The sequence below is a fragment of the Apus apus genome, chromosome 1, assembly GCF_020740795.1.
Source record: "Apus apus isolate bApuApu2 chromosome 1, bApuApu2.pri.cur, whole genome shotgun sequence".
Classification (NCBI taxonomy): domain Eukaryota; kingdom Metazoa; phylum Chordata; class Aves; order Apodiformes; family Apodidae; genus Apus; species Apus apus.
Window position 1 is genome coordinate 112019932 of NC_067282.1, and position 26070 is coordinate 112046001.

At 38.8% G+C, this 26070-nt stretch overlaps 1 protein-coding gene across 2 annotated transcripts; it reads right to left on the reverse strand.

Annotated features, from left to right (window-relative positions):
- Positions 1-26070, reverse strand: TXLNG (taxilin gamma). 2 transcript variants are annotated; one of them, XM_051626955.1, is made up of 10 exons: positions 25893-26070; positions 18166-18478; positions 17421-17512; positions 14126-14296; positions 13168-13362; positions 11619-11738; positions 10521-10595; positions 8333-8425; positions 7710-7805; positions 1-6701 (listed from the first exon to the last, which is right to left on the reverse strand). In XM_051626955.1, the coding sequence occupies exons 1-10, from the start codon at positions 26025-26027 to the stop codon at positions 6381-6383; spliced, it is 1611 nt and encodes a 536-aa protein (XP_051482915.1). In that variant the 5' UTR covers positions 26028-26070; the 3' UTR covers positions 1-6380. The 2 variants fall into 2 exon arrangements, with proteins under 2 accessions (XP_051482915.1, XP_051482925.1); XM_051626965.1 differs by lacking the exon at positions 25893-26070 and adding an exon at positions 24067-24110.

The window sequence follows — 26070 nt, forward strand, 5'->3', positions numbered from 1 at the left end:
TGAACAACGGCTACAGAAAATATTTATTTATGGCATTTAAACAACAATTACTTTAGGTGTACTTACACAGTACTTATGGAGCATACTCAGGGCAGTAAGTTACTCCTGGTACATGCTGGGAGAGAAAAAAACAGGACACTTCCCATCCTTTCTTTTAAAGGGAACTGCAGTATTTCCAGAAGTGCAGCCATAACAAAAATTACAGAAGGTAATTTAAAGTGAAAAACATCCAATTCAGGGTGACTTCCTCATTTGTTATCAACACCTACACATTTTATACATTTAGTTTCAGCATAAAGGGTACCTCTTTCTAAACTTTTTCAGCACCAACAAAACCTAAATTCTTTCCCCTTTGTACTGAAATAAAGCATGAGTGACAGCAGATGTTATGAACTATGAGACCTGTGTTTCCAGGAGTTGAATGATAAAAACTTCAGCCATGCTATCTCCTCAGAGTGGTTGAAGTGCTTCAGAAGAGAGGTCAGTAGCTGGAGAGCAGCACCCTTGCACACTGCCAGCATCCTGGTAGAGTGGCAGATCGTTACTAGTAAGGCCAACACACAATACTGCTGCACATCACAAGTTTTCATTCCCACTCTTTTCTTCCCTCAGAAACGGATGGTTTGCATCACCATCTCCTGTGAATGTGGACTTGAAAAAAGTGACTCTGAGGAGCTGCAAGTTTAAGAGTAACCAATACTAAAATATTTTGGAAGATGATACTGATACAACATCAATGCTGAGGAGGGGTGTAGCATTCCCACGTTTTGCTTTAGGGAGACAGCAGTTTCAGGGTTTTCCTTAACTGTGTATGAAGAACTGAGTTTGCCTTTATCGCAGCATGCGAGTGTCCACCAACTGATACCAGACAATTTTCTATATATAGCCATATGGTTTATTCCCTCATCCATACTACACTTCCTTATTGTTGGTGTGCACTCTGTACCTTTTCACTTCAGCACTGAAACAGCAGCACAAAGTGCACCTGCAAGCTGCGTAAACTCTCCACAGAGAAGCACTTAGTCAACACCTGGTTTGTCCTTTTGCTTTCCAGCCACTAGAAGATCCAATATGGTAGGTTCTTTTGATTCTTTCAGATTCATCCTGTCCTGTGAGTTGGCACTTCAAATAACCTGCAAACCCAAACATGCATGGGTTTGCACACTGTGCATGGCCAAACATGCGTAACAACTGATAACCTGGTGTTTGAGAGTTGTGTAACTACTCTTCCTCTTTAAAAGGGAATTCTTCTCTGCTTTAAACTGCACAAAGGTTTAGGAGCAGAGTCAGTGAGTGACCTTCTGACAGGAAGCAGCAGCAGTGTGGTCAAAGCCAGCAGAAGTTTTGATGAATGGGCAACATGACAAAGTTTAACATGAATACTGGGGATGAGAAAAAAACCCAACAAAAACACCAACAGAAAACCAAACAACCAAACAATTACATGGATTAAACACCAGTAACACATCTTAGACTTGGCATAACTGAGGTAGTTATTTTGACTCGTAACACCAGGACATAAATGCAGTGGAAGTAATAGTGAACTACATCAGTATGGAGTATCTATTGCACGGTTGTAGTTAAAGTAAGGTTAAAAATTGAGAGAGACTTGAATTCATTTCCTCAGCTTCAGCAAATATCACAAGATGTAACAGGGTATTTACATTTTTGGCTGCTGGGATTACGTTCTTGAAGTAGAGCATTAGGAGCAGGATTCTTGGCGTGGTCTTGAATGGTGCGCGAGGCCTGCTTCAAGACTCAGCTGTTGTGGTCCAGAAGGGGCACACCCCAGATCCTTGTCTGAGCTAGAAATCCAAATTAACATTCAACCTCAAACCCAGAAGATATCCAACAGGCTAGAAGGAAATTAAAGTCTTTGCAGGCAGCACAAAGTCTTAAATTACAAAAAGTGCAGGTTAGGTGTGTGCCCATCAACATAGTTAGATGAGACAGAGTTAGGCTGTTAGAAGAAAACACATCCTTCTTTCACGATGGCATGTCTAACCGAGAGGAAAAAGGTGGATAATAGGAAGTTAAATTCAAAAAGGAACAAGAAAAGTACCTGTGAGGAGTAACTTTAATATTAAGGCCTAAAAGCAAGTATCTCTTTCAAGTACATCAAACACCCTAACCTGTCTGCCAGGGAAAAGAAGCCCTAGCAGCAACTGAAGGGTTCACAATGCAGCTGGTGAAAGAGGTTCTCACATCAGAGATACTCTTCAGAAGACTTAAGTACGGCCTCAAATGTGTGTGTACATGCCAGACTGTGCAGGTACATTAATAGAACAGACTTGGCACCTAGCAAAAAAAAAACAACAAACCAAACAAAAAAACCACCAAAATTCCTCAGCTATTAACTGTGATGTGTGACCAAATTTTTCTCTAGCAAAAGCTTGCAAATCTGACCAGCTTCTATAAGGAATTTAGGAAGACTGGCAAGATCCATGGAACTGTAGGTTTGACTTCTGTATCAGTTATGAACCATAAGAAAGGACAGAAAAAGCAGAGATGCTTATACAGGGACAGCAGCAGCACCTTTTGTGGAGTCAAGGCTCGGAGGTGAGGGACTACTTTGAAGGAGCAAACAACTACAGCAAGGACAGTGACTGGAACCAGGCAACATACTTGGATTCCCAAATACTTGGCACAGCTTTATAAAAGGCATAGGGGCAGGACTTACATTGCTCAGATTTTATAAAATGGGTATCTTCAAAAAAGTGAATTACTATGGTCTTCTAAGAGTCACAGAACACATCATAGTATATTGCTGTACAAAATTCCATGTGCTGCCTAGATAAAGTATACACAAAGGAAAACTGAACTCAAACCCAGTTCTCATAAACTTAGAGAAGTTGCCAAATATTAGGGAATATGCTGAAAAAGGCAAACAGAACACTTACCATTATTAGGAAAGTGGGAGAGAGTTGTACATTAACAACCAACCTCATATTCATAGGACAGCATAGAGAGCACTTGAAGCACTTAACAACCTAATTTTTAACAGAAGCCAAACTGCACCTAACTGAACCCTGGTAACAGCCTTCTGGAGCCCGAAGGCATAAGCAGAATTCAGAGCAGGCAGCCACAGGTTCAGCCAGAGCTCCTGCTCACTGTGCTCTGACCAGCCCTCCACCTTGTGACACCCCCAAACCGAAGCCAAGCCAGCCTGGCAAGCAGAACAGCACTTCACCTACTGCCATATTCTTGTCCTGGCTACCACCAGGGCCAGGCAAGTCAGCAACGTGACCTGTAACAGCACTTTTCTTACGGGATTTCACTTGGAACAATACACTTGAACTGCAACTTCACATCTTTTTAATTTTCATTCTTGAGTTTTCAAACAAATACAATGAGTTCAGCAGATCCAGTTAGAAGACATGAATATGTTAAAGAAAAACTCAGAGTCCAATATATTAAGCATACTTATTTACTTAATCTATACAGAATCGAGTAGATAAAATTTCAGATTCACATTAGTGAAAAATCTCTACAAAATGTTTTTGAAAAGCAAAACAAAGACTGCCTGTTCATTTATCATTTTTCCTCATGAAAGCAGACATGGGTTGTAAAAATAAAGCAGTGTGTTTAGCACAAACTAGATTTCTGCATCACTTTTTTTCACAGTTATTTCCATCTACAGTCCAAAGAGGTAGATTTTCTGCAACACCTGAGAATTGAACTGTAACGTAACCAGGTGTAATGAAAGGAAGGACAAAACATTAGAGATACAGTCCTAACTTACTTGTGTATGTACACATATTTGGGTCTTGCATCACACACCATTTAACTTTCTGCAGCTTGGTCATGGTGAAACTGTCAATCGGGCCCCCAGAGTTTTCATAATTAGACATACTTATTTCAGGCTACATTAGTTTACAGCCCAGGTTAAACAGTTTATGGTAGTGGGAAAATAGTGGGAGAAAGGCATTAACACAAATTTACTTAAAAACCCTACTGGAGCCAATTTGGCTGCAGACTGGCAGTGCAAGAGCCTGCTGTATGGCAGATCAGTTAAGAGTGCTGAGCTTATCCCTCATATAAATTTTCTAATTATTATTATTTTTTAACACTTGAAGCAATGCATGAAACTATTGACTCATTTCAGGAAGCCAAGTATAGCTCACCTTTACCAAGTAAGTCAATATGAAATAAGTATGTTAAGGGTAGGAAAGAAAAAAAAAAAGTATCCCCATCTTAAAAGCCTATCACCTGGGGCATTCTGCTTCATCTAGATACTGTCAGTAACAAATATATTTGTATTGCCATTCTATACATCAGTCACATCTCTAAAAGCCCTTTAAAAATTTCTCATAGCAGGGTCCAAAAATTCACTCTTGCCTCCATATAGACCAAGCTCTATAGAAAGAATTGTTAAAGATACAAATGTCCAATAGATTGTAAAAATAGAAAACTGCACGTCCTACCTTGCCAACGGTATTGATGCATTAGATACAAAGTTTTTCACTTTTCCTCAGGAAAATTACTTCAGGCTTAGTGTTAGCTGAAAACCAGTTCTTGCAACAACTATTTTTTAAACTGTTTGATTCTATAAAGCAAGTAATTTGTAAAGCAAGTCTGAAATACTTCTTTCCAATATTTTTTATGCCATATGGTTAAAATGATTAACATTTCAAAGCTCTGAGTCTAACCTGACTGACTGCTCACTGCTACCTTCTTTTCATTCCTGCATTGTGCTTGGACCACAAACACAAAAAAACCCCCACAAATCTAGGAGAATGATGGCCAGCTTCTCCTGTGCTCCACCATTTAAGAAATGTCAGTTTTGCACAGTTCCTCTCAGTGATACGAGCTAAAACACATTTATTAGGCCTGACATAACCTTACTCTCTTTCAGAGACAGCTACATTATTTCAACATACATTACTACAGGAAAAGGATCAGGAGCTCAGTGCAGCCTGAACATTCAAGTAATTAATTTAGCCACTAAACTGTCAAGGGCAATGCGGGTGGGAAGCTCATTTGAGAGATGTGCTTGATTCAGAAGTCCCTCCCAAGTAAGTGCAAAGAACTTTAAGTACCAGAAAAGGCTACACATATTCAGAGTTCTTAAAACAACAGCAACCAAAACTCTAAAGTAAATATATGGGAACTAAAGTTAAGGGCAGCTTGTCTTGCCAAAAATATTGGTCCTAGTTTCTCTCAGGAAAACTCAAAAGGTGGCTATCAAAATTTCTAAGGAAAGACTCTATATGAAGATTTTCATAGGGGGGTTTGCTTGTGGTACGTTAACATCAGAATTTGAAGTATCATCTTTACCAGATAACCTAACTGGGAAGGCACTATGCCAACTGGTACAGCTTTGAGGCCGAGTGTGCAAGAAATTCCATGTTGTACTTCAGGGAAAGTGTGTGAATCTCTATGTTCCATCATAACCCATATACACTTAACTAACACTTAAATACAATGCATACAAGGCTATCAGAAAGCCTATATGCCACAGACTTGCTTCTTCCACACCTACGGCAGTAAATGTCTATTTTCCAGCCCTTCATGTAATCCAGAGATTCATATTGACAATAATGGATATCTCTAGTTAGGACAACCATGTGATGGACACTCTGCAGCCAAGAGGGAAGAATGTGACCAACACCTATGCAATAGGCTACACAACTGCAAAATTCCACTTGGTAACATTGCTGTGTATTTTCTTACACACTTATATTTCACTTGTTCACAGGTAAGCAAACAGTCCAAACTAACCTTTACAACACAACCCTGAGAAGTCTGCAAAAAGTTGTACACCCTGTTTCACCAGCTGCAAATCAATGTATTTCAAAGCTGTTTTTTCATACCACAAAATACATAAAACCCTTAAATGTATCTTTTACTATATTCTGGACCTTTGCTTTTTCATTCATATACATGAAAACATACTAGAGGGGAAAGCTGACATTTTTTACTGGCCATTAGACATCCTTAGGTAGATAAATTTACTTGAAAAACTGGTAATCTTTAGTATATACTGAGTGGGAAATCAATCAACAAAACCAGAATGCTGTTCTTTAAACCAAAGAAGTGACATGCTGTCACTATTTTCCCCGGAACGATGTTATATCTGTACACAGTCTTCCACTACAGTGATTTGTGTTGTGGGGAGGAAATGCACATGCATCCTTTTATGGAAAAATATTTTCTTTTAAAAAATGAGGCAGATGTGCAACACAGTTGTGGAAAATTTATAGTTTAAGCTATTTAAAGCTGCTATGCAGCTTCCTGTACCACATAAGTCCAGTAGTTCTAAGAAAATACAGATATGGTAGAAAAAGTAAGAAAATTTTCACCACAAAACCAAATAGTTACCACCAACAGAGAAAGTTATACACAAAATATAGCTCTCAATACAGTGTTTACACTTCATTTTAGTCTACAGATTCAGTGCCAGGAACACAACTTGCTGAGACAGTCTTTTCGGAACTATTTGCCACACATGATTCCACATCGGGTTGGATTCCTGGTTCTGTGTCAGTGGGAGTTGCCAGCTCCTCATGGGAATTGAGTGTGCAGGACTGCAACACCTGCACGGCTAGATCCACATCTGCTTCTCTGAGAGAAACCTGCTCCTTAAGGACTTCCACCTTCTCATTCAGCTCGTTCCTTTCTGTCTGAAGGGCCCTGCATAGCTTCTCCAAACGCTCCAGTTTTATTTGAAAGCCCTTGTATTCTTTATCTCTTACTGTTTTCTGAAGGACAAAAGAAAATAGAAGTTCTGTGATCCAACTGTTTTTTTTTTCCTAATGAAAAGAATGGCCACTCTTTAATTCTGAACATTTAGCTAATCTGGTAGGTTTCCAGCTGCACATACAGTATCCTCAGCATACCTGACCAACACAATTCAGAGGGTTTGTCTAAAACGAGTGGCAACAGACACCTTTAAAGAAACATTGAGAACCATGTAACTGCACAATGCTAAATGTGAGTGAGGGCTGTATTATCAGTGAGGATCCTGATATGAGTCCCATACAGCAGTCAATTACAAGCCAAATAATGGCAACTACAGGGAGCAGAAGGGCATACAAGTGGGAAATCCACACTTCAGCAGCAGAATCCAGATTAGAAGGTACTGTACTCATGGCTCTCCTTAAAATTAGATAAGCAGTGCTGCAGCAAAACCTCTATGACCTAGCATGGCTTAGCAAGAACATACCTAATATACTTGAACTAGACATTAGACAGAGTAGCTAAAACCATTATGCCTGAGACCTGTATGAAAACTGGTTTAAGTCCTTTCTTGCTGGACTACCATTAAGTAACAGCACCGTATGACCTCAAAAGCAGCAGCAGTGCAGGAAGTAATCCCTTACACGTGGGTTATTTCCTTTGTGTCAGTCTTGTATATTTAAAATAGATTTCTACTGTGGCACTAATTGAACTTTGTTCAGCATATTAAAATAGAGTCAATTCTTTCATCTTGTATGATTTCAAACATGTTACCCACCAATTAAACAGTATGCAAGGAAAGAGGAGGCTGAATATTTTTTTTTGTGCCGCGTGTTTAGATTTATATAGTAGCTTTTTATTTTCTACGTCTGAAGAGAACAGTGCCATTTACACAACAGGAAAACATATGGCAGACAATCCAAGAAGAGGCTGCTGTGTATTATTTCTGATCCTCTAAAACTGAAAAACTGTATGAAGCTCTCTAGGCTACAGACTCTCGTTTAGCCACACTGCTGCTTAAAAGGTAATACCTCTTCAGCCATTTGCAGAAGAGCCTTGTTGTTGTTTTCCCATTTGGTTCGCCACACTATGGTCTCCTTTTCCAGTTTCTTAATCTTCTTCGTCATCTACAAAAGATTAAGTAAGACTTAGTTATGTGGCTTGCATGGCAATGTAAGTAGATTTACATGAACAATTCTCTTTGTAAGCATTACTGCTCAAGTCCAGTTTGAAGAAGTTATTTTGCAGAAAAGTCTTTCTGCACAAAATCAACCCCACAAATAGATTCTGCATTCAAAGAAAACAAGATTGATTCTTAACAGACTGGCAACCTTCAAGTACAACTAATAAAAAGCTCCAGGAAAATAAGTTTTAAAATATAGGCACAGCCAAAAAGACAAAGAAGAATTGTATGCATTCAATAAAACATCAGAATTGGTATTTTGATATTTTGCAAGTATGTCAAAAAAACCAAAAAATGACATTTCTTGCCATAATAGGACAAATGCTTATGCCCTATCTTATGATCCAAATGCAATGTCAAAACATTCCGTAAATTTTTAGAAGGCAAACTGTTCTAAAATCTAAAATTATTGCCACTAAGAGCATGCATTTTTATATTATTTTATATTAAATTAAGTAATCCTGCAAGTACCTTCTCCATTTCTTGCCTGAAGGTTGTAAAGAGTTCATTACTTTTTGCCATGGTGGTCTGGAATTCTTCAAACTTATCCATGTAAAGAGAAAGCTGTTGGGAAAGAGGGAGGAGCATTAATCTTAACAGCTGTATATAAAAATATTAAGGCATAAGGAAAAATTAAATTCAAAATAGTAGAAGATAAAGTTAATATTTTTTTTATACTATCCTACAATTTCCATTTGAGGAGTGTGCAAAACTTGCCTGAAAACGTGCTATTCAAACTACATATCAAAGGACAATTCTGTGTTCATAGAACAATAATTCATGCTGAAGAAAAAATGAGATTATGTTTAATAAAATGTTGGAAGACACCATAGTTCATCACTATCTCATGTTTCCTTCCCCACTGAAAAAAAACTCTGTGGACTTTAATATACAGGGAATTCAGCACATGGTTAGTGAAATTAAACTTAGAACTAAGATCTAACTTTCCACCTTCATCAGCCAAAGCTAACAACCAAGGCTGAGACAAAATAAACATGATTGATTCCAGAAATCAAAATACACATTCACAGCTTATGCAATCTACCCAGTGAGCAAAAATAATGGAAAGTGAATATTGACAAGGAATTAACTCAATAGTGAAAAACATTTTAACAAATGAAAAACATTAGCAATCGATGAAAGTTTTCTTGCCATGCACCACAAGGTCAATCATGAAGAAGGAACTGCAAAAACACGTTAACATGGTTTTTCACCACAAAAAATAAAATTACAATATGTTTTGTATTAGAACAACTTATCGGCCATGTGTTCTGAGAATACATGGCCATTAACTAGTAACTTCTTACTCCATCTGAAGAGTAACCAGTCCTCTCAATTCTTACATTGCATGCTGCAGGACAATACAATTCAGAGCACAAATACACTGTATTTTTCTCTAACAATAGAGGAAATTTCATAACAAGAATTAGCCTACCTTGTCAACAGTAGATCATGAGTCTCTACCATTATTATTGTGACTGATCTTTTTAGCCCATCTTGTTCTACAAATAATCTATTAGTCCCAAGAAACCACAAACTATACCCATTAAAAAGCTAAACAAAAAGACAGTGGAATTTTAAATAAAGGGTAATGAACTTGAAAAAAAATAAATTGAGGTAATCTGGATACGAGTCCAAATCACTGAACATGTGGTTACACTTAATTACACACATGCACACTTGAAATGTAACTGTTGGAAAGCCTGGATGCAAATTAAGTACAGTAAGTGTGAGCAAGGACATGAAACCGAGCTTACAAGAAAACTCACTACAAAAACTTACAAAACTGAAGCAATAAGAGGTACAAACCAAAGGGAGAAAGTACTGCTTCTCAGATGCTATGCTGTTAGCTGAACCTTTGCCTTATGTGAGCTCACGTGTGGCCAATGACTGCAGGTGATCCAGGACCACAGCACAAAAACTAGAGACCATCTCTCCACTTTTGGAGAGAACGTTGCCATAGCATTTACAGCAAGAAAATGATCTGAAGACAGTACATTTTTTTTTTGTGGACAGAGACACTCAGTTTTAGGTTACTAAACCTGAATAACTACAAGGATAAACGTGACATTACTTGCTCCCACGTCTCCACAACAGGATGGGATGGAAACAGTAAGGAGCAAATTCTAAAACCTGCATGGGTAAAAATTCCCACCCAACTCTTTATAGTCACAAGGGCCTCTCTGGTTCTGAACAGCTATAAAAAAAATAATATTAAAATACCTTTGGAAGAGATGAGTTTCAGAGAAGCCAAAGACTAGTAAAGAAGTAGCCACAATGAACAGATAATCTTAAGCTTTCATATATTCCAGTCTTTGTAATATTAACACTATTAAATGATACCACCTCCAGCAATTCAATGTTTAGCACCTGTCAGTAACAGTACTCTCCAGGTGTACTAAACAGCAAGTATGTCAAGTCTTTACCATTTATACTTCACACATCACTACTTAAGAGTTACCTACTGGAAATTCAATGCAAGACCTAATTAAAAATATACCAAGTATTTTTCACAAGTAGAATATTGTGTCTGATGAATCATAAAATGTAGGTGTTTTTTCATGTGCTGTGTTATGTTCATTACAATCAGAAATCTCTTTCTCAGGTATTTTTTTTCAAAACAACTTTTACTGAAGAGCAGTCTATTTTAAAAACATACCTGCTGCTTCAGCTGAGCTTCCTGTTGCTTCATCTGTTCACATTTGTGTCTGGACTCAGTAGCTTCTTTTAGTAGCTAATACAAAAAATGCAAAAAGGCACATAATGAAGAAAGTGTCCTTAAGAAGGGATTAAAGAACTTAATCTGTGATGAAACATGAACACAAGCTAACATCACCTAAGAGCCATTCAACCATAGTTTCTCACAAGTCTTTCATTCCTATACTATACCTTCACATACACAATGTAAAGCATCTGCTGGCATGCAAGATTTTTTTTTGAGACTTTTTAAAATTGGTAGCATGAGTCAGGGCTTCTACTTCTGTTGCAAGTTTTAACTGCTATATTTATACAAGCAGTTTATAAATTACGTACAGTTCATTAATAACTGTTTTGTAACCTGTTTTCCACCTCCATTTATCCAGTCACTAATATTACCTTTACTATCTAGTTTGATTTTGCTTCAACTTGACACAGTTTTATAGATTCATCTTTGAAGAGATTTTCTTCAGCCTGTGATTCCAAAATTATGTTTTGGTAATATAGAACAATTCAACACTGGATGAAAGCTTTAAGATTATACAGGAAAAGAAAAGCTTTTGCCTAGAAATTTCAGATACATAAGGAGCATTAAAAAACCACCAAGTATTATTTTTCAACTGGAAGCTAACTTCTTAGACTGCAAGCAAATTGCTGATTATCACATACAAACAGAACATCAGACAGTTCTTGGGACATATGCTCAGAAGGGCGTATGTTTTCTTTTGCATTCATTGTAGCATAAAAACAAAAGTGACAACTACAAGACAGCAAAAAAAGTACCTCTGGTGTTTTCAGCTCAAGGTATTTCCCAGTCTAAGAAAAATCTGAATGATATCCAGCATACTTGCTACCAAAAATGCAAATACTAATATTACTTGCCTGTGAATATGGACAATAATTTTGTAGGCATCATACACAAAAGCCTCAGCCTTGATGCTGAAATCTTTTCTAACTTTCAAAAGGTAGTCCCCTCCATTTGCTGTATTTACTTTTAAATAATGAAAAATCTGGATTGGGTGGGTTTTGTTGCTTCCCTTAACAAACAAAATTCACTTACAAACTCCCTTTCTCGCTGATGTTTTTCCTCAGCTTCTTTAATAAGTTGTGTAGTTTGCTGAAGTTTGGCATCCACAAGTTGCTGCTGCAGTTCTTTATGTTTGAACACTTTATCAATATGCTACAGGAAGAAAGAAAATCTTATTAGTCAAATACAAGCAGTGCACTGGTCAACTAAGGTAAGTGCACATGTATAGCGAGATGCCTATTGTTTAGAAGTTTAATACCAAAGATGAAGCAGCAAAAAACTGGTTTACATACTTTTCTTCTCCTGTTATCACCATACATTATAGCTACACATTTTTTGCCTTTCACAGAAGCCAGGTGCATATTTTATTAAATTGGTACAATACTGTCAGTCACATCACACCAGGCGGTTGAAAAATTATGTAACAAGTAGTCTACACTGTTTCTTCTAAAGGTGGTGTATCTACCTCTGATCCTTAACTGTAACAAATTACATCTTAAGTCTCTACTCCATTAAAAAACTCAAAATGAGCAAGGTTTGCAACAGTGGTTTATTTGACTGATGAAATTCTACAAATGCATATAAATAATGCATTTTTGCATGGAAGTCTTACTTCCATCCATAAAGTAGCACAAGGAAGCTTACTACCTTTTCTGTGCCCCAAATTCTCTCATGGTATATAAAAATATTGCATGATTGCAAGAAGTGGGAAACTAGAGTTTACAGAGAGCTTTCTAACTGATCCAGATTTAAGGAAAAAAAAAAACCAAAAAAACCAAAAAAAACCCAAAACCACCTGAGAAATTATATTCCAAACCTCCTACACCAACTAAGAACTAATCTTCACTGTAGAACTCCTTGAAGATTAGTTCTCTTTGACACAGAGAACTGGCTGTTTTCCACTACTGTAGCTTAGACTGGCTAACTCACATACTGGTGCAAATTAAAGTTGGCTCCAACTAGCCCGAAAATACAGCCACTTCCATGACACCAGTCCAAATATATTCTTAAAACATGATAGTGGATTTTAATTCTATGCCAAAAAGAGCTACATACACAAAGGAACTTGCCATACCTCTCAGCCTTAGAGAACTGAAATAAATAAGATAATAACTCTTATACCTCCTCCCATTATAAGGTGAAATTATAATTTAGAAAAATTTCAGATATTAATACATATTTATGTTGGAAATAATATTTGGAAAGCATTTAGTCCACTCATACGAGGGTCAACTTCAAAGTGATCAAGTTGCTCAGACATTGCCCAGTTGAGTTCTGAATATCTCTAAAGACAGAGATCCCACCATCTCAGGACAACTTACTTCTATTTGACCACTTTCACTGTGTAAGATTATTTTATTTTCAATGCATCTTGAATTTAGATATGCAAAACCAGACACAAAAGGCAGATAGTGGGCCAAACAATTACTTAATTTTTCACAGTAGTAAAGTAAAAATAATAATTTATGATATATAGACGATGGCTGGGAAGTAGTATATTTTTTTCCTTCCTTTTAAATAATTATCTCATCCTTACAGTCAAGGAACTAACAGAATCCCATTAGAAGCATAGTATAAGCACCTCTTCTCGCAACGCATACTGCTCAATGAGTTTCTTCAGTTTTTCCCCCAGTTCAATATTTTCCTGACGGAGCTTGGCATTATGTATATCATGCTGTTCCAGTTGAGCCTGAATTTCATTCAGTGTAATCTGGAAGTGTGCAGTTGCTTCTTTCCGTCTTTCTTCTTCTTCACGCGCTTGCTGCATGTTTTCTTCCTTTTATGAAACAATATTAATGCATTCAAGCCAAACCATGTACCTTTTTCATATTTTGAGTCAGAAACAACAGTAATAATGGTAATAATTCCCTCCTGGACAGTTTCAAGTTCTAGAGCGCTAGAGTTGATACAAGCCACAATAACAATATGCTATGCTGACTACCCACATGAAGTGCATGAAACAAAGAATGAAAAAATTCCAAAAGTTTAAGAGAATTTTCTCCTTACCACTACCAGCATTACTTAGAGGCTGGCATTACAAGATGCTACATTAACACCTTTGCAGGAGTAAGAGCTAACCAGATGCTAAAACCAGCACTGGTACTTAATGAAATTTCCTACAGTGATCACAGAGAATAATCTCTTTGCTGTCCTCCATTTCACTCCCATCCATTCTATTCTGACAGAATTAAGCCTTTTTTGATACCCTGCCATTTCATGCTGCTGCTATTTCACTTGTGCTATTTTTTTCCAGCAGTCATCAGCACTGCTCCCAGAAACAAATACAGCCAGATTGCATACTGCAAGTACTATGATCTACGAACCAGTTTGAGAGGGGGAAAAAAAATAAAAATCAGTGACTTGAACCCATATGCTTTATCTTAAAGTCAGGTACACTTATGCCACACGTCACTCATCTTCTGCAGGTACAGGTAACAGGCAAAGCGATAAGGAGAAAGCAGCAGTCCTGATTTTAAGCAGTAATCAATAAGTAAGGTTTCCACCACCCCTGGCAGCATAATTTATATAAATAAACTAACCTTCAAAGTCTTGTTATGACGCTGAAGCTCCCGACAGAGAGATTCCAGTTTGCTACGTGCCAAAATGGCCTTGCTATGCTCACTCTGCAAGTGGACCTTCTCCTTCACAACTTGTGCTTGCTTCTTCTGCAGTATCTTCATCTGCTTTTGAACATTGCGGCTCTCCTCCAACTAACACGAAGAGAGTGTATTTATTAAATAAACATAGGTGAAACTATCTTTACGCATCTAGATGAGCAGACTGAACAAACTTTAAACACTTCAGATGAAAGAAAGAAAGTAAAATAATTTCATTAAGACCCCCAAGTTGATCTTACAAGAGAAATTCCCATCATTCTACAGACAGAAGACAAAACCACACAAATTCCAACTTAACAGACATTTGCCTTTGAGGAAAAGGAACCGTGGACCTGTTGACCATAGAGTATCAGCTTGCATTCAGCTATAGGGGTAGGACTAGCTCTGAGAAAGGAGGACATGGCACATAAAATTAAAAGCCAACTGAGACTGGCTTTTCCACAAGTCACAACTTTTTCTACTCTTATCTGTAAGTTACACACAGCTGTTTATCCCACTGGTCTTATTTTTACTATCAAAAAGAAAAACTCACTGAACTGTGTACAGAGTTCTTTCTTGTCAGCAGGAGCTTCTACAAAAGGAAGCAGTAACTGATACAAGTTTGTTAAATGTTACAGTATTTCAGAAAGGAACAGATACAACCAGCAGCCCTAGCAAATCACGTAAAACACATTTCAAGCTGCACAGCCCAGGCTTTGATGACTTAAAGAGACCTGCAGTGTCAACCATTTGAAACAGGTTCTTAATTCTATTTTCTTTAGGCTGTTTTGATGGTAGATGACAGCATTAAACTTTGTATCCAGTGCTGACTTGAAAATCTATTCTATGAATACCTAGGGAATGGAAGTTTCTTGCATTATCTATTTGAGAATAAGTTCCATTGACACATGATTTTTGGGCTCCCCAAGAAACCATATTATGCAGTCTGTTCCACTGCAAAGAAGGTAACAATGTTAAGTGTAACACTGCTCCTTATAAGATAGTGCCTCAGCCTTGGTGCACTACAGGAAAAGAAGGCTGGCAATGAGAAACATCACCGTGACAAAGAAGAATACAGTGGTGGTTTTCTGAAAGAGCTCAAAATAATGCTGAAGCACAGAAGAAAGAATATATAGAGTTATGGACCTCCATGACAACAGTACATTAAATATATATTTAATCTAGTTTAGAGAAAATAGATCTTAGGGAAATGTTTTGATATCCAAACATCAAAAGCCCTTTTCTTGGGTGGCCAGAAAAAAAAACATTTCAAATGGCTGAGCTGTTTGCATATCTATGAAACTTCAGGCCACTGTGAGACATTTCACCAAGGATGCAAACCTTCCTGCATCACAATCTGATCTCCTGATAGATTCCAAATTAGGGAAAAAAAATTGTGGAAGATCTTTTGCCAGGAGAGAGGCTTTCCTACCTTATTGTACAGTCCTTTTCATGAGACACCACTGAAAAACCTGACAGTGAGCTTTAAAGATGATGAATCTTTAAAAAAAGAAAAAAAGCATTGTAGGTGCACTGTCATAAACAGTTCAAACCTCTGCTGGCATTAAAGCTGACACCTATGCCAGTGGTTCACCACCACTATCATGAAGAAAAGAAGGCATCTTAAAAGGAACATAACCAGAATCAACCTAAACTTTTTAAAGGGAACAGAGTACCTATTAAGACTCACTCAGCTAAATCAGAGCTACTGTTAGACCCAGATAACCTCCCACCCAACTTCACAGTAGTTCTGAGCATCGTGGAGAAAGCAACTGTTTTTTTGTAACTATCTGTGAATTTTAAATGCTTACTCTACACTACAGATCCACTCCTGGGAGGGGAAAAAACATAACATGAACAGAACCCCTCTGATTGCCAAGCTTCTTGAAGGAAACTACAATTCATTTGGTCTAGCTGTTCCCTAATTGTATTGATATCTTTCCTTCAACATGAATCAAAGTGAAGATAGTGCAGACTGCTTGTTTTTCTTTTTTTTTTTCAGAAGTGAGGAATTTGTGCCAACCTAGCTCCTCATGCAGACCGTCATCACCACCATTATGATTTGACATGGGAGCTCTTTGCTCAAATAGAAAAGGCATCACAGGCACAAGCAATTGCTCATAAAACTAACTCATTTACTGTGTTTTTCCTTCACAGTATCAAATTTCATTTTTAGGTGGGCTCCCCATTCTTGAGTTGTACTGAGCAAATGTTATTGTTTATAACTTAAATGAAAGTGACTTATGAGAGAAGCTGCTGGTTTTGAAGGATACTCACTCATGTGAACAAAAGCATGCATTGAAAGAGCCGAGAAAACAAAGCAAAAATGTAACAGACCTCCAAGGAGGACTCAGGATTACCCAAACAGAACTAATGTAATTCTATTCTTAAATCACTAGCATTGCCTCTGTGAGTAAAAAGACTACCTGCTAGCTCAACACTCTGGAGATATTAATCTCAAAGGAAAAATAAATTTATTTTAGAAGAGTTACAACACGTTGTGCAGCCATTATGCCATTTTCAGAAACACTTTCATATATAATACACTCGTCTCCAGGCACATTCTGAAAAGTCAATTTATGAGCCTTCCCCCTCCCTGTCCCTCAATTTTGCCACACATTAATTTAGAAAATAAACTATCATTTCTTCTGCTTGAGTGGTAACACACTTTATGACCAATCACTGCTAATGCTTTTTTTTGTTTGTTACTCAATGTATACTTTTCTATCCATTCCTTCGTATGATCAGAAAGCCCAAACCAAAATTAAACCTCAGTCCTTCTAACTTCCCCTTTCCCAAAAAAATTTTAAAAAAATCACTAAGGTATTGCTGTATTTTTTTTCCAAATCTCATTATCACAGTCTGTTCTTTCCCTTTATTCTAAAGGATATAAATTACAAAATGCTGGCACAAAGACATTTTCAACAGACAAAACCTAAGAAAATACCTAGTCCCAAAAGAAACTCCTAGCTTCTCTTAATCCTAAAGTTATGCTTCTGCACCAAGTTATCAAAAAGTTATCATAACCTATTTTTTCTTTGGATTTAGGCAGTCATGTAGAAGTGAGATGACTACATGCAAGTTTGGCTGAAGCAATACTCATAATAAGCCTAAGCATTCTTTTTTTCCCCTACCAACACTATGAAACATTCAATATTGTTAACTGTCCTGTATTAGAAGTTCCTGCATTCCACAGTTAACACATGAATAACTCCTCTTATCTTTACAAATTACTTACCAGATCAGCATACTTCTTGCACAAAGCTGCCAGCTTTTCCTCAGGAGTAGAAAGTGTGTTCAAGGCTTGCATTAATAATAGTACTTCTTTTCCTATGAATTGTAGGAAAGAGAACCATATTGAGAAAAAAACAGCAGAAAAGCAGCCTGTCTTCAGAAGTAAAATATAGAACCATAACAAATGAGTGTGATTTAAGTTGCTCTTTGGTTTGATAGCTGGGTAATCCAAGCGGATGAAATGGGAAGCCATCACAGTAAGAATAAATTTGTTTTGCCTGTGTGCCACTACATAACTGAGATAGCAAAACCTACTTTAATCTTAAAACCACAAAAATATTTTTGTTTTATAACAGCACAGATAAAAAGAAAAATCAGAAAGACTGAAATTTAAAAGGTTAAGTTTTGCTAATAAAGTATATTCACATGAGTGTTTTTAATAAGCCTGAACACTGCAATCCCAAATTTAAAAACTAATCCAACAACTGGAAAGTTAAAAAAGCTGATTAGTGATTACCACATTATTATTATTACAATTCCTGTAAAAATAGCATTACCAGAGGAAGGACTCTTACATATGCATTATGAACTGTCTTTTCCTAAGCAGTACACATTTTCTCAGAGTATCCTGTTAAAGACGACAAGTTTTGGCTACAAAGGAAACTTGAGACAAAGACAGAGAAAATGCATCGCTCTCTTTATGAAAACATGAAAGCCATTTGAAAATCAAAATGCCAAAGTGAGCATACCCAAAGTTTTCTCCTTGTGTTTTTCACTCTCTGGATCTTGTTGGCCATCAGGTGGATCAGTACGGGCTTCTTCTCTCCCAGGAGTCTCCTCACGAGACTCTTGAGAGCAGCACATGGCCCCGGGGTGCTTTCTGTTCCTTGTGATACACTCAGCTTCTTCCAATGTGCCTGTGTTTCCCAGGCTGTAACAGTTGGACTGTGCACGCTGCAAAGCTGTTTCAGACAATTCATTGCACTTGCTATTCACCAGCTGATCCTGGCTATTAATTTGCATCTCCCGAGATCCAGCTTCTTCCATTGCACCACCAACCACCTTCAGAAGAGAAAGGAAAAAGCAGCAAAAAACAGTCAAGCAACTGTATTTCAAATGACACCTTCCACCTTTCTTCTGCATGGACAAATAAAATTCCACTGTTATTCAAGTTGGTACTCATGGTTGTCAAGACAGGTATATAAATAACTGTACACAGAAAGAGTCTAAAGAGTGATAAAAATAGAACACAACAGCCCAAAAAAATTAACTACTTTACAATGAAACAACATGGAAATCTATTCTTAAAGCTCCAAAACTAACTGACCATCACCTCAGCTATCACCTTCGCAGTTTTTAAAAATATGTATCTTACTAATCAACTAATCACTAATCAACCTTAAGTATATTAACTGTAAAACTCAGGAAGAGTTGAACTAGCATGATGTACTGTTATTTGAAAACTAAGGTACAGAAATTGAGACAAGAGGACACCATTATTAAAAACAACTTTATCACATACTAGTTTCAGAAAACTGGAAGATACCAGTTTTAATCAAGACATACTGCAAGAAAGAACCATAAAAAAAAAATCAACCTGCTATAAGTCTAAAGAAATTCACAGAAATATATTGTTTCAATAACATTTATAGGATAAGAGTTTACACTACTTCAACCAGAATGCAAAATATGATTGCCAGCTCACCACTGGAGAAAAGTTATTGTTCTAACAAGAATGATAAACAGGACCAGGAGCACATCCATTTTTTAAACATCAAAATTCAGATCTGTGAAATAATCCAAAAAAGTTAATATTAACTGTCTTCATATTTGGACTCCTATTACATATGACTTTTAACAATAAATTATTTCTGCACAATTAACAGAACTTTCTCAGAAGATTTCTTAAACCTCAAGATGTTTAATCATTTAACCAAAAAGTTAAACACCACCAGCTGTTTTAACACTGCAGTAATATGTTCACATTTTGGAGCAGAAGACCTGATGACAGCACTCTACAAGCTTATTAAGCAGCTACTGGACTCCCCTCTCAAACGCCAGAACAACATTCTCAATTTCTAGAAACAATTAAGACTGATTAGAACCTCAAGGGTATTTGGTTGGGAGTTTTTCTGTTTTGTTACACTAGGGAGGCTAGGAGGTGATCGGGTATTTTTTTTTGCTGTCTATTTGCAGTCCTGCTACAGTGTTGATACACAGTTAAAGTAGCATGATAAGCAGAATTCCACTCACTTTACTGCTGAAGTAAAGTGAACATTCTCATTGATTTCAGTGAAAGTACATTTCCTTAAAATGTCACAATACATTACAAAACAGGACTTGTTTATATGCAGTTGTTGTTTAAGCACAAATTAATTTCATGTTATTTTATATCTTAATATTTAAAAATGTTGTAACTCTTAAAACCAAGAGTTCGCACTGGGTTTTATACTCTGCACAGATGGACCATTTTCCTCTTCACAAGGAATCAGCCAAAATCAAAGGAACACAGCCAACACTAAATATATTGTGAGATATATTTCAATTCCCAATTTGTTCAGCATGCTTGGAAGAGTTCTTTAAAAATCATTAAACAAATACATGATGATACTGTAAAAATATATGTAACAGCTCAGTTGTTCTCTATACTTAAAGCAAGTTCCCTTAAAGAAAGGCAGATTCAATCTTCAGAAGACAGAATTCATACAATGCCTGTCACAAAAGACAACAAGCTTTTTAATTGCAAACAATCTGTATAGACATTAAGGAGCAACTTTTGACTTATGAAGAATCACTTTGCTCTTCACAAGCGTGGAAATGATGCACCTGCTTTATGGACAAATACAAACACACTGCAGTTTTATCATTTTCCAATCATGTCACACAATGTACTTGAGAATGTTTGAAAACGTAATGCAGTGATAGAATTGCTGCAATATATAATCAACCCAAACATTTAACAGTCGACTTCTTAGATTTTCTTAAACTGTAGGGCCTCCACTGCCATGGGAAAACCTTACCCCTCGAAGTTTAGGGTCAGCTTAACAAACAAGAACAAGAGATGATTCCTAAAAAAGGACAAGATACACAAAAACAGCAGAGCTTACTTAACCTTTTTCCAAGTTCCAATGGTTGAAATAATGGCACAGATGTGCCCCAAAAACCATGATTCACACAGCAGCTGAAGATACTATACCACATACATTGACAAGACATAAAAGATCAAAGGTATTTGAACACATGATACCAGAGAACTGCAGTATCAACACAACAGCCAAAACTTGCAATTTTTCCATCACATAGTATGTGAACTATGATTCAGGTACTTGTACCTAAGAGGCCTGGTGAAAGGTAGAGAAAGTCTGCTTTCACTGCTGGTTTGGCACAGTATTTCCAGACTCTCTGAAATCTATCATCAGACTCAAAGTTTTCTGTTTGAAAGCAGAGCACAAAGCTGCCAAAAACTCCAACGAGCAGCTGAGAAGGCCTGACTGGCTGCAGCTGTGGTTACACACTGAACAGCAGCAGTGCCCAAGCAGCTCTTCTGTTAGCATTTCATTCCCGACCCTGTCCTGCTAGCAACAACGTTTGTGCAACTTGTTCTAACACAGTTTATAGCCAGATCAGTACCTCACCCCAGTTCACTGCACAGCAATAGGCAATCTTGCCAACAGAAGTGCTAGCATGATGGTTGGAAAGAAGCCAAAGCATGAAAGTCTCTAAAAAAAGTCAGTCTGATCCCAGCCAGAGCAAAGGAACTAACCAAACCCCACTTTATCCTCACTACAGGTACACAGTTAACACTGACTACCAAGGTACTGGAACACCATCAGTGTGATGATGTTCATTAGAAGCACTACTTCAAATATAGACAGCCCAGAAATTTTCACTGGTTTTCATCTAAGAAAACTCTTGTTATTTCTGAGGAAAAAAAGAGTAGCCACTGGTGCAGGCACACAAGTGACCAGTAAGTCATGAAATGCCCACCCCTATTAGCAAACCATCATAGTAAACTGAACACCTGTCAATTCAGAGCTGACAATTAACAGGCATATTCCAAAGCACCTGGAAGTTTAACTGAGTGAACACCGCCACCTAATTAATTCAGCAGAGCTTTTTGTAGAACTCAAATTAGGTGTCAGTCCAATTCTCTACTGACAAGAATAATTTCTCAGCTTTGAGTATTCTCTATCCTTTGCCAAAAAAGCCCACATCAGATTTTTCAGTACTTCAGGTTCATTCTCCAAAGTCTAACAGAGAAGGTTCGTGTTTAAGTGTCTTGTACATCTCAGGTATATTTGAGAATAATAGCAATAGTGAAAAGACTACAGAACTTGTCAACCTTCTTTTGGTTTTCCAGTGAACACGGAACAAAACCAAGATGACTGACAAACAAGCATGTTCCCTGCAAAACCAAAGCTCAATGTGTCAGTAGACATTTTTTAGTAAAAATATCCACTTTTCTTAGTTCAAATACAATTAAAAAAAAAACCTGTGACCCCATGCTAGAATATTGTATTTAAATAAGTGGTTCTGATAGCAGCTAGAACAACCTGATAACATACAAAAAATAAGAAAAAACCCAAAGCCTACTTAAATTCTATCAAGTTGTAGTCCATAAATTTTAACAAAACTGACAGTAATGGCACAACATACTAAATTCTAATGTAGTTAACCTAGATCAGAAAGTGTTTTTCTTTTTAAAAAAAGTTTCCTATTGCCTGGAAGGGGCCAAAAACACTAATAGCAGGACGACTTCCCAATTATGAATAACAATTTTCTACATTATCTGTCACTTTTGTTATTAAAAACATAACCAGAAGTCTAAACTACCTTCTTAGCCTCCATTTTATTCTTAAAACACTTTAACAGAAAGTTTCTGTATCAAGCTTGAAGTCAGAGTACAGAAATACTGAATGCCACATTGATAAAGTACTAACTCATATAACTAAAATTTCCCTCCATTTACTGAGACTGTGGTCCAAGCAACCCCAACTGCTACCTCTATCTTTTCAAATGTGTGCTCATCAGACGGGTGAACTTCTCAGTTTAACATTCCAGCCAGAACACAGCACTTCCACAGCACATTGTATAATAGTGCTGATTCAGTACTGACTGAATAAAAACAAAACCATCCCACCAAAGACCTACTGAAATCACCACTACCTTTTCTAGCTGCTACTGCTAGCTTCCAACCAGATTCCAACCTTCAGCTTCTAACCAGCTTTAGTTATAGGTGGCTTGTAATCTGTTGGACCAGAATTAGATTGTTACATCCCTAGAAAAATTTTCAGCGAGAGACAGAGTATGTTGCACAGATAACACGCCACTTCATGAGACTACAAAATGATTTACCAAAGTTCAAAACGCTTATTAAAAGGAACTATAACTAGCAGCTGCAACAACACCCTTTTCCCCCTATATGCTAGCAGCACCCCGCTGCAGGAAAAAAAAAAAAAAAAGAGAAAGCAGTGGCATTAATCTATAAAAAAATCTGCTACATTTCCTATATTCCCCATAGCAGCAGTTGGCCAGTACTCAGAAGATGTACAACCTTAGCGTTTAGAATTGCTAATACTTTCAAGAAATATCCCAGAAGTTTTAGAACATATGGACATATAGAAGACTTTCACAACGGTAAGACAACCAAAATATACAAGCAAATACGTAATTATCTGCTCAGCATCAGTCTCCAGAAAAGACCATTTGAGTAACACCACTCAGCTGACTACATTTTCAAACTTAATACACATGCAACAGGACTTGAAGGCCTTATACCCCTTATCCTGACCAATTATATTACAAAAACTCCTGGGGCAAAAAGTATGTCCCATTTATCATAAATGTTTGTGGCCTATAACAAATTTTAGGCTTCCTGCATCCCAGCAAGTTACTCTTACCTGCTAAAAGAGGAAAACTTAATTTGAAAACGTGTAATATACTTTTCCTCAGCACAGATACTCAAGATTACTTCATTTAACATAACTGTATTATACTGAAAAATAATTCATTTGTAGTAGTTAATTTTATTCATGTCTTCCTCAGGAAAACTAGTCAAAATAAGTCAGGTGCTCATCCCACAAGACTAGCTTATTAAAGGTTATTTCTCCATGCAATACTTCTTTATACCATGCTCATTGACCTAAATGATCATGCAGCCTAATTATACCCTACTGAAAAGTTGATGGCCTCTGAGGCAGCTTCCCTACTGAACTAGGATCTCAATTGAGACTAGGAAGTAATTTCAAACAAACATTTCACCTTGTTCTGTCATTACATTAAAAAATGTTTTATGCACTCGTTTATCTACTTTCAAAATACTTGACTGAGGCACATGCAGTACTGCTCCATATTAGTTTCAAAGTACTGCAAGCTTGTAAGTCTCAACAAAGCAGGACAACTAAAAAATGCCTATTTTGGAAATCTGTATTTTATAAAAGTACAAAACCCAGTATCAATAGAATTCCACTATAAATACTGATAGCCTTACATTTGAGATACAGTCTTTGATATTAGTTCACTTATATTCTCCTGTGACCCCTGCTTATGGTCCTTACTTTTTTCTGCTACCCTTTCCATGCTTCTTGCTCTTTCAGTGGTCTCATGACACAGAAGACATTCCTGCTTTTAAAAGCAGCTCTTTTATTTACCTCAAACATAATCTTGAAGGAAAAAAAAGTTCTGCTTGTATAGGTTTCCTTCTCTATGCTCTGAAAAAAAGATTATAAAGATATCTTCCCCATTTTAGCATAAAACATTAAAAAACATTTTCTGCATTTCTAGCAAAAAATTAACTGGAGGAACTCAAAGCTTAGATGGAAGCTTTCAGTGCATTTATACGCAGGACAAAGTGCTGACCATTTCACCAGCCCTTTTTAAATGCACGCATCTGATACAGGTGCTAATTAAGAAAACATTTAATATAACATGAATCACTTCCACCAAGGAGGTTTCACTTCCTCTTTACTATAAACCTAATAGTTTTCTAGTCACCCACAATAAGTTTCTGGAAAAAGCAGGGTAGACAAGTTCTGAATTCCCAATGCAAACAGGTCACATGGAAACTAAAAATAAAGGTGCTCCCATGTATCAAAGCAAGGGGAGGGAAACCTGCAAAAGACTGCTGAAGAATTCTCAATTCACAAAAAAAGTTAAAAATAAAATTTGCTTAATATTCCCTGCCACATTTCACCTTCTTTAAAAAAACATAAAAATTCCATTAGACTCTGGGTATACAAAATAAGATGGAGATGCTGGTCTGTTTGGGTCTTTTTAATTTTTTTAAAAAACAACATAGTAATCTGCTTTCACAGCAGACACTGAAGTTGATTACAAGCCACTTCCTAGCAAAAATAAAAAAACACCCAAACTTGAGAAAACATACAGATGTTTTTTCATTGAGTAAAACTAGCTCCCTAGCCTCCTAAACCTCTCTCCAACAGCTAAAATAAACAACCGCCACCGCGAAGTTCCTATTTCTGGGATGTTATTACCCTTTTATACCACAGAATAAAAAATAGCCACTTGAACGCCTGTCAGGGCACAGGACGAGGCCCGGAAGCCTCACACGGCAGCATCCCTCGGGCAGCTCTGTCCCGCCGAGCCGCGCCGCGCGGGCGGAACCGCAGCGCGTTTCCAGGCAGTTGCTCGGTGCCCGATCACACGGATTGTAGCCTCTTCCTACATCGACATGCAACCAGAAATTACCGTGAAGTCCGCGAGGGCAGCTTCGCTTTCAAGTGCCGCTTGGGCAGAGGAAAAGGCCACTTGCACCTATCTCGGAGGATAAGCGAGTGCTCGCTACTTCGTGTCGCTCCCGCACCTACCCCACGCCGGAGGGAGGGCGGGAGGGCGGGCAGGCAGGGAGGGCGGGCCTCCGCCGCTGCCAGCCATGCCTCGCACCTCAGCCCCGCCGCGGGCACCGGCGGGCGCCAGGTGCCGGCACTGCCGGGGCCGCCCGACAGGCACTGCCGGGCCCCCAGGGCCGCCCCGCCGGCGCAGGGCAGCGGGGCCCGGCCGCCCAAGGCCCCCAGGCCCGCCCGGGCACCGGCGGGCGCACCGACACACCCCCCCCAAAACCCGGCCCCGCCACGTGCCGCCCCCCCCAACGGCCGCCGCGCGCGCCAGGCCGGGGCCGCCCCTCCCCCCCCCCCCCTGCCCCCCCCGGGAGGAGGCGGAGGGGGCGGCAGCGCGGCCGGGGGGCCCGGCAGGCGGTCGCAGCGCCCCGGGAGCGATGCCGAGACGCCCCCCGGCTCCCGGCGCGTACCCGCGGCTGCAGCGCAGCGGAGCCCGGCCTGCCCGGCGCAGGCTCCCGAGAGCGGGGGGAGCGGCAGGCGCCGTGCCCGCCCCAGCCCCGAGCGCTCGGGCCGGCCGGCCGCGGAGGCCGCGTGGGGCCGGGGGAGGCGGGCAGCCAGGCGCCAGACGCCGGCGGGGCGGGGGAGCGCCCTGCCCCCGGGACCGTCCGCGCCGCCCTCACCTCCGGGCTGCCGCTGGGCACCGGCGTCGGGGTGGCCGCCGGCTCTCGCGGCGCGGCGCCCGGGCTCTGCCGGCCCCGTCCCGCCGCCGCGCTGCCGCCCGCGCCCCGCGCTGCCTCCGCTCCGCGCGTCGCCATGATGTGACGGCAGCATCCAAACAAGCGGCCGAGCCCAGCGCAC

Coding starts and splice junctions, on each gene's coding strand:
- TXLNG (XM_051626955.1), bottom strand. CDS start 26,027: ATGGCGACGCGCGGAGCGGAGGCAGCGCGGGGCGCGGGCGGCAGCGCG. Junction 17,513..18,165: donor ACACAAGGAGAAAACTTTGG/GTATGCTCACTT, acceptor TACAATTCATAG/GAAAAGAAGTACTATTATTA. Junction 7,806..8,332: donor TCAGGCAAGAAATGGAGAAG/GTACTTGCAGGA, acceptor AATCTTTTGTAG/ATGACGAAGAAGATTAAGAA.